This window comes from Elephantulus edwardii, unplaced genomic scaffold (assembly GCF_000299155.1).
Source record: "Elephantulus edwardii isolate Elephantulus edwardi_28Jun2011 unplaced genomic scaffold, EleEdw1.0 scaffold00232, whole genome shotgun sequence".
NCBI classification, from domain to species: domain Eukaryota; kingdom Metazoa; phylum Chordata; class Mammalia; order Macroscelidea; family Macroscelididae; genus Elephantulus; species Elephantulus edwardii.
The window spans coordinates 3,805,052-3,817,447 of NW_006399982.1; the positions used below are offsets into that span (position 1 = coordinate 3,805,052).

The 12,396-nt window shown below is 46.0% G+C and overlaps 1 protein-coding gene across 1 annotated transcript; it reads right to left on the reverse strand.

Moving 5' to 3' along the window:
• Nucleotides 1–9,265: 9,265 nt before the first annotated feature.
• CCL19 (chemokine (C-C motif) ligand 19) lies at nt 9,266–10,619 on the reverse strand. The gene is made up of 4 exons (XM_006898548.1): nt 10,559–10,619; nt 9,675–9,801; nt 9,398–9,491; nt 9,266–9,286 (listed from the first exon to the last, which is right to left on the reverse strand). Exons 1-4 carry the CDS (start codon nt 10,617–10,619, stop codon nt 9,266–9,268), a joined length of 303 nt encoding a protein of 100 aa, XP_006898610.1.
• Nucleotides 10,620–12,396: the final 1,777 nt, after the last annotated feature.

The window sequence follows — 12,396 nt, forward strand, 5'->3', positions numbered from 1 at the left end:
GCTGTGTAGCTTCTTGCCACTAGGCCACCAGAGCTTCCTGAAAGACAAACTTCTATAACGATTTATAAGTAGCCTTGCAAACTTCATGGAGAAGTTCTCCTGTCCTATAGGTCACTAGAACTTAGAATAGACTCAACATAAGTATGTATTTTTTGGTAGAGGTAGGGGTGGGGGAGTATTTCTGGGTTTGTGAAGAAAGATGCATGTTGTTGTTGGAAACTCATAGGTTGAACTAGACCCCAAAAATCCTACTGCTGTTGAGTCTGTTCTGACTTCTAGTGACCTTCTATTAGGTTTCTGAGCCTGTGAATCATTACAGGAGGAGATTGTCCATCTCTCTCCCACAGAGCAACTATTGGGTTAGAACTGTGACCTTTTGGTTAGCAGCCTGATACATCATATACTGTGATACTTGGGCTTCTTAAAGTATATTGTTGTTGTTGTTAAGTGCTGTCGAGTCGCAGGCAACTCATAGCGACCCTATTAAGGAGAGTCCTCGACACCTTAAAGTACATAACAAATAGAAATTAAATTAAGGAAATATATTGTTGTTGTTGTCGTTGTTAAGTGCCGTCGAGTCGTAGGCGACTCATAGTGACCCTATAAACGAAAGTCCTGGATACCTGTATAACTTTCATTCTTTCTCCAGGTTCATAGGGTTTCCAGAGACAAGCTATTTATGTAAGTGGATTCCACTTCTGCTTTCAAGCTTGTTTTAATTGAGGAGTTCCACCAAACACTGTCCACCATGGGTAACCATTCTCACATTTGACTCATCAGTGTCACAGTGTTGGGCTTCACAGCAACCACGAGTACCTCTGTACAACAAGTGGAAAGACCAGGGTTACATGATCTAGAAGAATGTTTAACCAAAAACAATTAAAGGCAGGCCTGAGGGTTGTGGATTAGAGTTACCCACCTTTGGCTTGGAAGTATGACTTTCTGCCCGCTAGGCCAACTGCTCTCTCTCTCTATGCTGTTGTTGTTGTTAAGTGCCACTGAGTCGTAATTGACTCATAGCGATCCTATGTAGATTTTTTTTCCCTGCTCATAACCTCAACTCCTTTCTGCATTTGAGACTTTCCTATGGTTCGTTTGCCTAAATTTGCCTTCAAGTACAGAATTCGCAAATGTTATGGTCTTAGTTATCTGGTGCTGCTATAATTAAAATACCACAAGGAGGAAGGGCTGGGCAGGGAGAAAAGTGCAACAATGAATGAATGGAAATCCAAAATCTCTCTAAATGTTCATTAAAATTATTAAAATAAAGTCTAAAAAAATACCACAAACAGGTAGGTGGCTTTGACGAGCAGAAATTTCTCACAGTTTGTTGTTGTTAGGTGCTGATGAGTTGACGCCTACTCTTGGCAACAACATGTACAACAGATTGAAACCAAGCCCAATTCTGCATCATCCTCACAATCTGTGCAATGCACAAGCCCCATTGTTGCAGTTACTCTGTCAGTACATCTCATTGAACATCTTCCTGTCCTTCAATGATCCTCTGCTTTTCCGAACATGATTCGCCAAGGACTGGTCCCTCCGAAGAACATACCCGAGGTATGTGAGATGAAGTCTCTCTATCTTTGCCTCTTAGGAGCCACCCCCCCCATTGCACTTCCTCCAAGACAGATCTGTTTGTTCTTTTCACAGTCCATGAATATTTAACACTTTGCCAACACTGCAGTTCTTCAGGCTTCCCTATTTGTTGCCCAACTTTCACATGCATATGAAACAATTGAAATACCAATGCTTAGAGTAGTGCCTATTTAGTGACGCAGATGGAGTAAAGTTTTCACCCAGTGAAACAATACATTGACAGGAAACAATGTTGAGCTCCTATTCATAGGTTTCTGAGGGTCCATTATTTCTGAAGGGAATGGCCAGTCCTGCTTCTTAGTCTGTAAGCTCTGTGAAACCTGTCCACCATGAGTGACCCTGCTGGTGTTTGAAATACTGAGGGCATAGCTTTCAGCATCAAAGTGGCATACAAGCCACCATAATTTGGCAAACTGACAGAGAAGTGATTTCACAGCTTAGGAGACTAGAAGTCTGCATTCAAACTGTTGAGTTTAGGGAAAGGCTTTCTTTCTCTCTTTTGACTCTGGAGAATTTACCTTTGAACTTCTGTACCTGGATTATCTAGAAAGGGATTGGTTTGTTTCTTTCTCCATCTTTGCTAGCTAACTTGCTTTGTTTTGTCTCTTTTATAGCTTAAAAAAATGGAGCTGTGGTGGTGTAGCATGCTGGGCTCTACTAATGGAAAGATGTCTTGTTTGAATTTACCAACTTCTCATTGACGTGTGAGCAGAAGGGACCAGTCCTTGGAGAAGGACATAGTGGTTGGAAGCATGGAGGGACAATACAAGAGAGGAGGACACTGTATGAGGTGGATTGACTCAGTGATTGGGGTAATGGGAATAGGTATGTCAGAGACAATGAAATTGGCTCAAGATAGGGCAGGGTTCAGAGCTATTGTACAGAGGGTCATGAGACATAAGAGATGTGACGGCACATAACAACAACAACAACAACATCAGCAGAAAGATATTCTTGTTGAGATTTATAGGTCTCAGAAGCTTGATGAAAGGTCACTGTGAGTTAGAATAGACTCAACTGCAGTAGGTTTGGTTTATTTAAAGGTATATTTCAAGAGAAATTGACTCAAGACACATCCTATACTAACAAAATATAACAAAAATCATTCATTTCCAAATGTGATTATATCCATAGGCTTGTTGTGTTAGATGCTGTCAAACTGACTATGAGCCATAGCAACCTTAAGAACAAAAGATCTGAACCTTGACCTATCCTGCACCATCCTCGGATCTCTGTAATACTCAAGTCCACTGTGGTAGTCACTGCATCAATGCATCTTGTTGAGGGTCTTCCTCTCTTTCACCAGTCCTTTACTTTCCCCAATATGATCTCTCTCTAAGGACTAGCTCCTCCTGAAAAGATGCCCAAAGAAAATGAGAGAAGGTTTCACCACCTTTGCTTCTAAGGAGCACTCGGGTTGCCCTTTCTTCAAGACAGACTTGTTTTTTTCTTTTGGCAGGCCATAGGATGTTCACTATTCTTCACCAACATCTCACATCAAAGACATCGATTCTTCTTCAGTTTTCCTTATTCATTGTCCAGCTTTCAGCTGCAGAGGAAGCAATTGAAGATACCACGATTTGGGTGACATGTATGTACCTCAGTCTCTTCCCACCCTTTCTCTTCCTCCCCTCAACTCAGCCCCGCACCATGACAGGCCTTGCTTGTCTCAGTGTAACACTCCCATACACCAAAGCTCTTTCCTCCCTCTCTGCAAATAGCTACTACCTCTTGATTATCCTTTGGACTTAGATGTGTGCTCAGCAGCAACAAAGTCCATCTTAGGAAGGACAGAAGCTAAGGGAGGTCCAGGTTAGATTTCCAACCCAAGTCTTTTCATATCTTCTGTTTCTGTGGGGAACTTTGGTGACATAGTCCCCAAACTGAGTTGTGAGTTGTGCTGCTAACCCAAAGGCTGCATGTCTCTGGGAAATAGTAGTAAATAGTGAGGTTTTTTTCCCCCTCCATGGGAACCAAGGTGAAGAACTTAAAGTTTTGGGAACAGGAAAGAGGCAGAAAGGTATGACCCTGCCCTGAATTTTGATTCTAAGTTTCTGCCTTCATTTTGTCCTTAAATGCTCCTCCTCCATGGGCCCCTCAGGAGACTCAAGTGCCCATCAGCAGGAACACTAACTACAAGAGTCTGATCCCACTCCAAACTCAACCAAATCCATTGCCCAGTTGGTGTTCAAAGATATTGCCCTTCACAGGAGTAAACTTCCTCACAGTTCTCTCAAAGAGTGACTGATAGATTTGAACTTTTGACCTCTGGGTTAATAGCCCAACACTTAATGGACTATATCACCAGGACTCCCTTCTAGCCAAATACTTTGCTCTTCACAGGTTTCAGCCAGAGGGGCTCAGAGACCCACACACTCAAATTTAGCACCATAGCTGTCCCTCCCAGAAGCGCCAGCTACATGGCCCCAACCCTCTTATCTCCAACCTTCAGATCCCTAGTCCTACTCCTTTTATTTCTCCTTTCCTTATATCGTCTCCTGGTCCAAGTCACTGATGAATGGACCTAGGGTGGGTGTAAGGACCGCCCAGTTCCTTTCACACTTGTGAACAGTGAGGCTGGGGAAGACCCATCTCCCACTTGCTCTTTGACGCTTTTGGGAAACAGAGCTCCTTCCTGCTGGAAAGACCTTCCAGTGGGCATCTCTGCTTCTGGGCTCAAGCACTAGGGCTTCTCCTGGGACTTTAAGTTTCTGCTTTCACACTTTCCCATCTCTTCCAACCAAGCCAAGCCTTTCTGTCCCGACTAGCACATGGACAGGGAAGTGCTTCATTCTGTTGTGCATAAGGTTGTTATGAGTGGAAGCTGACCAGAGGGCACCTAACAACAACAGACACCCCAGCTATAGTCCTCATCCCAAGTGCTGCCATCAGGCAGACTTAGGTTGCAATCCTAGCTTTGTCAGTTACTACTTGAATGGCCTTGGGAAGTCACTCTCCTTCTCTGTGCCTCAATTTCCACATAAAATAGAACTAAGATACCACCTCATAGTGTTGTCTGAAGGTACAATGATATAAGGCAATGAAGGACTCAGTTTAATGCTTGAAACATGGTTAGTGCCCCGAAGTAATGACTCTTCCTATCCTTTAAGGGCTACTTGGTCCAGACTTACTGTGTTGTTATTCATTTTCACTTACGAGATGGTTCTATTCACAAGAGTGGTATTCATAGAGGTTAAAAATATAGACTTGAGATAGAGAAGCTGTGATATATTCACACAATGGAATACTATGCTGCATTGAAAAACAAGGAACTTATGCAATATTATTCAAAATGGGTGAGCCTGGAGGACATTATGCTGAGCGAAATATCTCAGTCTCACAGGGACAAATACTGCATGGTGCTACTGTTATAAAACAGGACTGACATCGGGGTTGGGGGAAGACTGAGAAAGATGGGATAAATAATGTATACTGCATTGAAACATATGAGAGAGAAAACTGTATAAAAGAGTTTTGTGATTAGGTATTACTGTCATGACATGAGTCCAGAACGAAGGCTACATAGTGGAGTGGACCTGGGTGGAGTGTAAAACAATGAAAGAATTTTTCTTTTACCTTTCAAAGAGAAGAGTGTACTGGGGGTGGGGTAGGCAGGGAGAATAGTAAAATGATGAATGAATGGAAATCCATTAAAATGAATAATAATAATAATAATAAAAAGAATATAGACTTGAACCTCGCAGCCCAAATAGGAACTCCAGTTCTGCCATTTCACTAGCTGTCTACACCTGTTCAATTTACTTAACTTCTACTCCAATTTCCTCATCTGCAACCCAAGAATGATAATAGCATTTGAAGCAGTACCTACACCGAGTAACCAACTCCGTTTGACTGTGACTCATAGTGACCTTATGAGCAATGGATCTGCACACCTTGCCCTATCCTGTGCTGTGCTATCCTCACCATATTTGGTATCTTTGAACCCAATGTTACTATCACTGTGTTAATCAATCTTGTTGAAGATTTCAAAGCATATTGTCTTTCTCATGACTTGTCCTTCTTAACAGCATGCCCAAAATATGTGAGATACAGCTTCACCATCTTGGCACCTAAGGAGCACACTGGACAACTAACTACTTAGTGGTGAGTTATCTGGTCCAATAAAGCCATGGTCTTACGTGTCCCTTGAGACTTTGTTTCTGACTAGAGAAGTGTCTGCTTATCTCTGCAGAAGGGCTCTTGGACGAAGCTCCCCACCAGGGAGCCCTGCCCTTTTGTAAGACTGTTATTTCCCGGATTTTCCTGTTTTTTTATTTTCTCCCATTTTCTGGAAGCCAGAGGAAGGGGGTGGCATGAGGTGGGGGCTTACCGAGAAGTCGAACATGAGATGATCAAAACCGTATGGGGTTGGCTCGGACCAGACGCTTACCCACGCTACAGAACAGTGATTCCAGAGGCAGCCCCATGAAGTCTTGGGAACTGGACGTGCTCCAGTTATGAGAAAGGCGGGGGGCAGAGTGGGAAAGGGCCACATTCAATTCCATTTTTTGTTCATCAAATGAGTATTGGCGTTTGTTCCGTGCCAGACCCTGTGCAGAGCAGTGCTGGCAATGGAGATGGACCAGGTCCCATTCCTCCCCTGAGCTCGCTCATTAGATGGTTAGGATAGGAGTGCCAGGTCCCCTTAGGATCTGCTGCTGTAACCACAGGCCTTGAGGGTAGGACAGTGTCACTCCGTTATAGGTCCAGTGTCTGTGGCACGTATCATGTGCCCTAGTGAGCTAAGTGTTTGCTTAAAGGCAGACAGCAAGGCCTCTTCATTCAGGCCAGGGAGACAGGAGTCCCTGCTGCACTTCAGAGAAAACTGGTGGTCTGATTGTTGTCAAAAGCAAGCCTGCAGGCTCCCTTCCTGCCAGAACCCAGGATAAATAAAGACTCAACCCTAGTCTGTGAATCACAGTGGAACACAAAGCAGATGTTGATGAGATGGAGTTACAGCCTGAACTTGTTTGACTGGGACAGACAAGTTTCAGATGCTGGTTCAAGCCCTCATAAGATAGGAGCCAGTACCTAGGAAGGATTGGTTTGGCTAATAGATGTGTAGTAAGAGCAGTGGATGAGAAAAAAGAACTGGAAAATTCCAGAAGGGACAGTATCTGCAGCAAGGAGGGATGTCTTCTTGCTCCCTGTGAGGTCTGGGATCCACCTCCTCACTCTGCTTCCACATTTTTTATCTTCCAAGCCTGTGGGATCAAGAAAGGAACTGACTGTTCCGTCTAAGGCACTTTACTTGGTCCTAGTTTCCTGACTCGGTTTCCTCTTTGTTCCCAGATAGTAGGCCCTCAGGGCCCCAGAAAGCAGAGAAACTTCTGAATATGCATAATTTGTGGGGGCAGCCAAGAGAAGGGTGAGGAAAGGCCTGTGTGACTGATGAAAATTTTGTCTAAAACCCGAAGATGCAGGAACCAAGACTTTGGAAGAACTTTTAAAAATGAATTCCTGCTCTCGGCTGGATGCTGCTGTGTCAGCACGCGGGAGCCCAGGTTCGAACTCGAAATAAACTTTGTTAATTCAGCTAAAAAAAAAAAAAAAATGAATTCCTGCTTCCATCGGACAAATGGAGAAAATTAGACACGTGGTTGGGGAAAGAACTTGCCCAGAGTTATACAGAGGGGAGAGCAGACAGGGTTGTGGGATGTGGGTCCAGGTATTATGCTCAGGACTTTTTCTGATAGCTCTCAAAGGTTTTGGAGGAAGGAAGGGTTCAGGGGTCTCTGTTTTGGTAATGTCTTCTTCTGGGCTCCTACCCATAGCCCCTCTATTTTGTGTCTTCTCCTAAGAGTCCATTGGGAGGGATTTTGTCTCTTTCTGTGACACATTAACCCAGAATGTTGGCTCCTGTGGGAACTAAGCATTTGAGGCGTTGTGCTGCCTTCACACCTGTAGTTGTCCTTTGCCTACTGAGGTCTGACCATCGAAGCCATAATGGATTCATAACTAGGAGCTCTGGGACGCTATGACTAACTAGCTGGCTAAATGGATAGACAAGTGGGTGGGTGAGTGGATGGATAGTAGAAGGAGGACTAATGGATGAAGAATCAGCCGGATGGATGCATGCATGGATGCTTGAATGACTAGATATTATCTTCCAGGCAGCAAAGCCAATCTCTGAACAATTGCCTTTGGGCGCAGAGGGGAGTGGCTGTGAGGAGGAGCTGGCACATAGCCCTGAGCCAATTTTATTGTCAGCTGAGGTGTATGTGATATTATGTCACTTCTTCCAGACAAGATGCTCACTCTGGCCTCCTAGCCTCTGTCTGACCGCAGCAGCTCAGACTTGCCTCTCCTAGCTGGACAGGCTCTTAGAGGTCATAGTCTGGAGTCGGTGTAGCATTTCCAGGGGGCCTCTGCAGCATGAGCTTCTCACTCTACAGAGCAACCCTGGGTATGCTCCGACTGGCACAGGGCTTTCTTTGTCCATAGGGGAGACTCCTTCCCTGTGCTCTTCCATCTCCAGCCCTGGCCCTTGAAGCCTACGAGCTGCAGGTATGGGGTCAGGTCCTCCACGGCGAACCCCTTATCTCCCCTGGCTACTCTTCTTTTTTCCATTGTTCCTCTCCCTCCCTGACCTCTGGCTCCCAGTCTGTCTTTCTGTGTTCCTGAGAGGTGTGCTCCATGATTATCCAGATGTGACTAGACCTTGCTCACATTTTACAGAGGGAGAGACGAGGGTTGGCCTGGAGGTCACATTCTGTATGGACAGATAGGTCCTCATCCATGACCACTGAACCTTTCCTCATTTATTTATTAACTCACTAAAAATAATTTACTGAGTGACTTCCATATGCCAGGAAGGATGCAGGATACAAGGGAGACAGCAGATACTAAAGTGGACATGATCCTTGTCTTCCAGAAACACTGACAACGAGAATGTAGTTCAGTGTGATGAATGCTCTGAGGGTGGCAGGGGCAGGAAGCCCTGGGAGGCGACCTGAGGAAACCTGGGTAAGGGGAGACTCCCTAGTGGGTAAGACCTCCAGCTACAGATGGGAAGCCAGGAGACAGAAGAGAGGATTGCTTCAGTCAGGAGCAATGACATGGGTGAATGAATACTTCCCTCTCAGGCAGTGGAACTGGGCCCCCCACTTCGCCATGGGAATCAGTTCCTGAGAACTCCCTTCCCCCTAATGACACTTGATCCCAGAGACACCTGCATGCTTGAACGCTGCCTTGGAGAGCAAAGGCTGACGGGAGATTTGGCCCATTCAGGGAACTGCCACAAGTTTAGTGTTGCTGAACCCTGGAGGGTGGTAGGGCCATGACGAGATGGGAGAAAGGGTCTTGATGGTGGAGACTGAGTCTGAGAATATTGGCATGGTAGGTAGAGGTCTATCAGGAGGTTGTTCAGGCTGTAGGGTGGAAATAGATTATTCCATCATTCCCTGTCCTTTGCCCACCTTGTGGATTGAGAGCAATCAGACAGCAGGCAGATCTAGTGGGTTCTAGTGGGCTTTATTGGAAACATTGCAGTCTGGGCATGAAGCTGGGCTGCAGGCACACTTCTCATCTTCTCACACACTCACAATCACGTTGACAGTCCAGGCCTTGCCCTCTGGGTCAGGAGGCTCACTATCTGGAGGCTTGGTTACAAGGACCACGGTGATTTACATCTCTCCACACAGGCCTCCTTCTGGGCTGAAATGGGCTAATTTTGGTGGCTTTTGCTCTGGAGGAGGAAGGAGAGGCATGGTCATGGTCATGGAAGGAGGTCTTGAGTGGGGACACAGAAGGAGGAGATAGGGCTGTGGTAGGGGGGCAAAGGGAGGGCCAGCCTTACCTTGGCGGCGAGCCTCTGCAGTCTCCTGATGAGGCGCTCAACCCAGGGCTGGTCTGGGGGTGCACAAAGCTGGTGACCCCTCAGTGTGGTGAACCTGGAATTAAAAACCAGAGAGAATGGAATCCTAGAGTCCAGCTTCCTGGAAGGCAGAGGCTGGGGACCGTGTCAGGGGACCCCGTTTCAGGGATTTCCTTGAAGGAGTTGAACTTGAGAAGAGACCAGGAGCTGATATGGGAAATGATGCTAAATATCCACACACCTCCACCCCCAAACTCACACAACAGCAGGCACTCTGCAGCCATCCTTAAGGAGGAGGTAGCGAAAGCTCCGCACGATGGTCCTGGGGATGGGGCGCTGGGTCACAGACAGGCAGCAGTCTTCTGCGTCATTGGCACCACCTAGAACTGGAGAGGAAGGATAATGGAAAAGTGGCTGTCAGTTCATCCTTGAGGAGAGATGGCCACAACCTTAACTGGGCTAATGTACACCTGATGGGTGGAGGAAGGCACAATTAAACCTGATACACAGTCAGCATGTGCCAGAATGGCCCAAATAATTATAAAAATATTGAATTGATCTAAACTGGTTGTTGAACAACCACTCTTCTGAGCTCTTACAGATGCCTGCCTGCTTCTTTAATTACCTTGCCCACAACTTCTCAACACCTCACAATCCAGCAAATGAGGAGTTCATGCTGGCCACAGTCACAGACTCTCAAAACTCTATTTTCTCTAGAAGACCAGTGTTGGGAGTTTTACGAATATCTGATATTTTTTTTTATCACCTCTGCCTTAGTGTCTCCATTCTCCTCACTTTAAGCAATTACATACCCTTTCCTTCAGTCTGGGAAACTGAGGCAGAAGGAAATAGTGACTACAGAGAGAGAAAACTACAGGCTCAGAGAAATATCAATAGAGACAGATACCCAAAAGACAGACATTCCTTAGCACTCTGGGGCCCAGGTACCCCTCATACCACAAGGCACACACACAAGGCACAGCACCCCTGCTCCCCACTCCTGCCTGGTTCACTGGAACATGTAGAAGTAAGGGTTGACGTGGACTTTCATTGATTCACACGCAGTGCCAAGCAATCTGAGATCTGGACAGCACATGTCGCTTCACCACTGCCTCCCATCTCAGCTTTTCTCCTCAGCCTTACCAGGGGAAGTCCAGAGAACCAGCAGACTGAGGGCCAGCAGTGAGGCTGTCCGGGATGCCATGGAGGGTCAACAGAGGCGAAGCAACAGTGAAGGTGTGAGGAATGAGGCTCTGGTGTGTGCAGGAGTCAGTGTGAGGCTGTAGCTTGGCTGGAGTGCAAGGGAGCAATGGGACATGCAGGGCGTCCTTGGGGGATTGAAGGGATCTGGGTGGAAGCCTGTGTGCGGCTGCCTCTTATTTATGGTCCCTGAAGCTTTCGCTTTCTCTCTCCAGAAATTCCCCTTTGCGTCCCATTCTGTGGATCCCCCTCTGCCCTCTCTGGTGGAACCCGACCCTGTCCCTACTTCCACCCTCAGCAGCTTTCCCCCTCCTCTGCCTTCTTGGCCTCAACTCTGAGAATGAGCAGCCAGTAGGGGCCTGCAAGGGGCTTTGTCAGCTTTGGTGGTCATCTCTGGAGGAAAGATCTACCAAAGCATCTCCTTGGTGGTATTTGTATCATCAAGCCTAGGGATGAGGCTCAGGAGTGATGGCCAGAGTGAGGAATTGGGCCCCTTTATCTAGGATTTGTCCCTTTTCTCACTTATCTGTGGTTCTTAGACCCCTGGTGGGAGTGGTTGTCACAAGGGCTCTCCCTGGTACTCTAAAAGGCACCATCAAAGCCTGGAGTACCCTCCCCAGGTCATCCCTGTGTCCGCCCACCTGACATCTAGGAACTCCATGGGCACAAGCAGGGCTGAGAGGGAAGGTTGCTTGGGACGAGGCCCAGCATTTCCACTCCACACTTCAGCCATCTGGGACTGCAACCTCCTGGCTCAGTGAGCACTGTCCCTTCCTCTTTTCACCATTTTTCTAAGACTTGCATCTGAGGACTCTCCAGCAGCCTGGCTTGGAAGAGCCACCTTCATCTTTCCCTCTTCTGGATCTTGGGAACCAAGAGGGGATTTTTTTAAGGAGAAGGACTAGTCAGTTCACATCCAGACAAATTACCAAATTTCAAGAAATTTACAGATAGAGGAGGAGAACAAATGATTTCCCTATCCTGATGAGAAAGACTAGCGATAGACCAGGAAACAAAGTCTCAAAAGAGAAATTAATACGTCAGAGACCTATCTATCATTCCACTCAATTTCTGTACTGACCCTTTTTGGATAGGGGTGTTTCCCTCATAAATTTCTGGTTTATCTTTTCTAAAAAATCCTTTAATGATTATCCTAACAGCACTAGCATTTCTAATTTTTTACTATATTCTAAGCACTATATTAAAGATTTTACCACTATTATCTTACTTAACTTTCCAAAAAAATTGTGTCATAGTTTCATTATTTCAAGGGGTATCTCTGTTTTAGACATGAGAAAGATGAGTCTCAGCAACACAGGGAAAACCTATGTAAACTTCTTAATCATAATCAAATAGCCTAGGGAAATGAATTGCTGGGGTCTCAGGATTATAGCCTTAAGAACTATCACAGTATGGCATTAGCCTAAAATGGACTTTTTTAGTTATTACCTTAGCCCCCTCTGGTCTCCAGTTACCTTAACAACAGACACATGCTTTTGAAAATCAGCAGCAGATGTGGAATGAGAGGAGAGAGAGAGGGAGAAAGAGAGAGAGAGGGAGACAGAGAGCAAGACAGAGAGAGGGAGAGAGAGAGAACGCACGTGAGAGAGAGACAGCGTGCTTCCCACACTGACTGAGCAGCAAGATTTGAGGGAGACCTTGTGATGGTGGTAGAGATACTGTGGTAAGGTGTAACCAGAAGAGTCGTGAGGTAAAGACCACAGTTAAAGGTCTTGCTGTGGTTGCTGGGTAATTAAGGAGAAGCTGATTTACAATTGCTC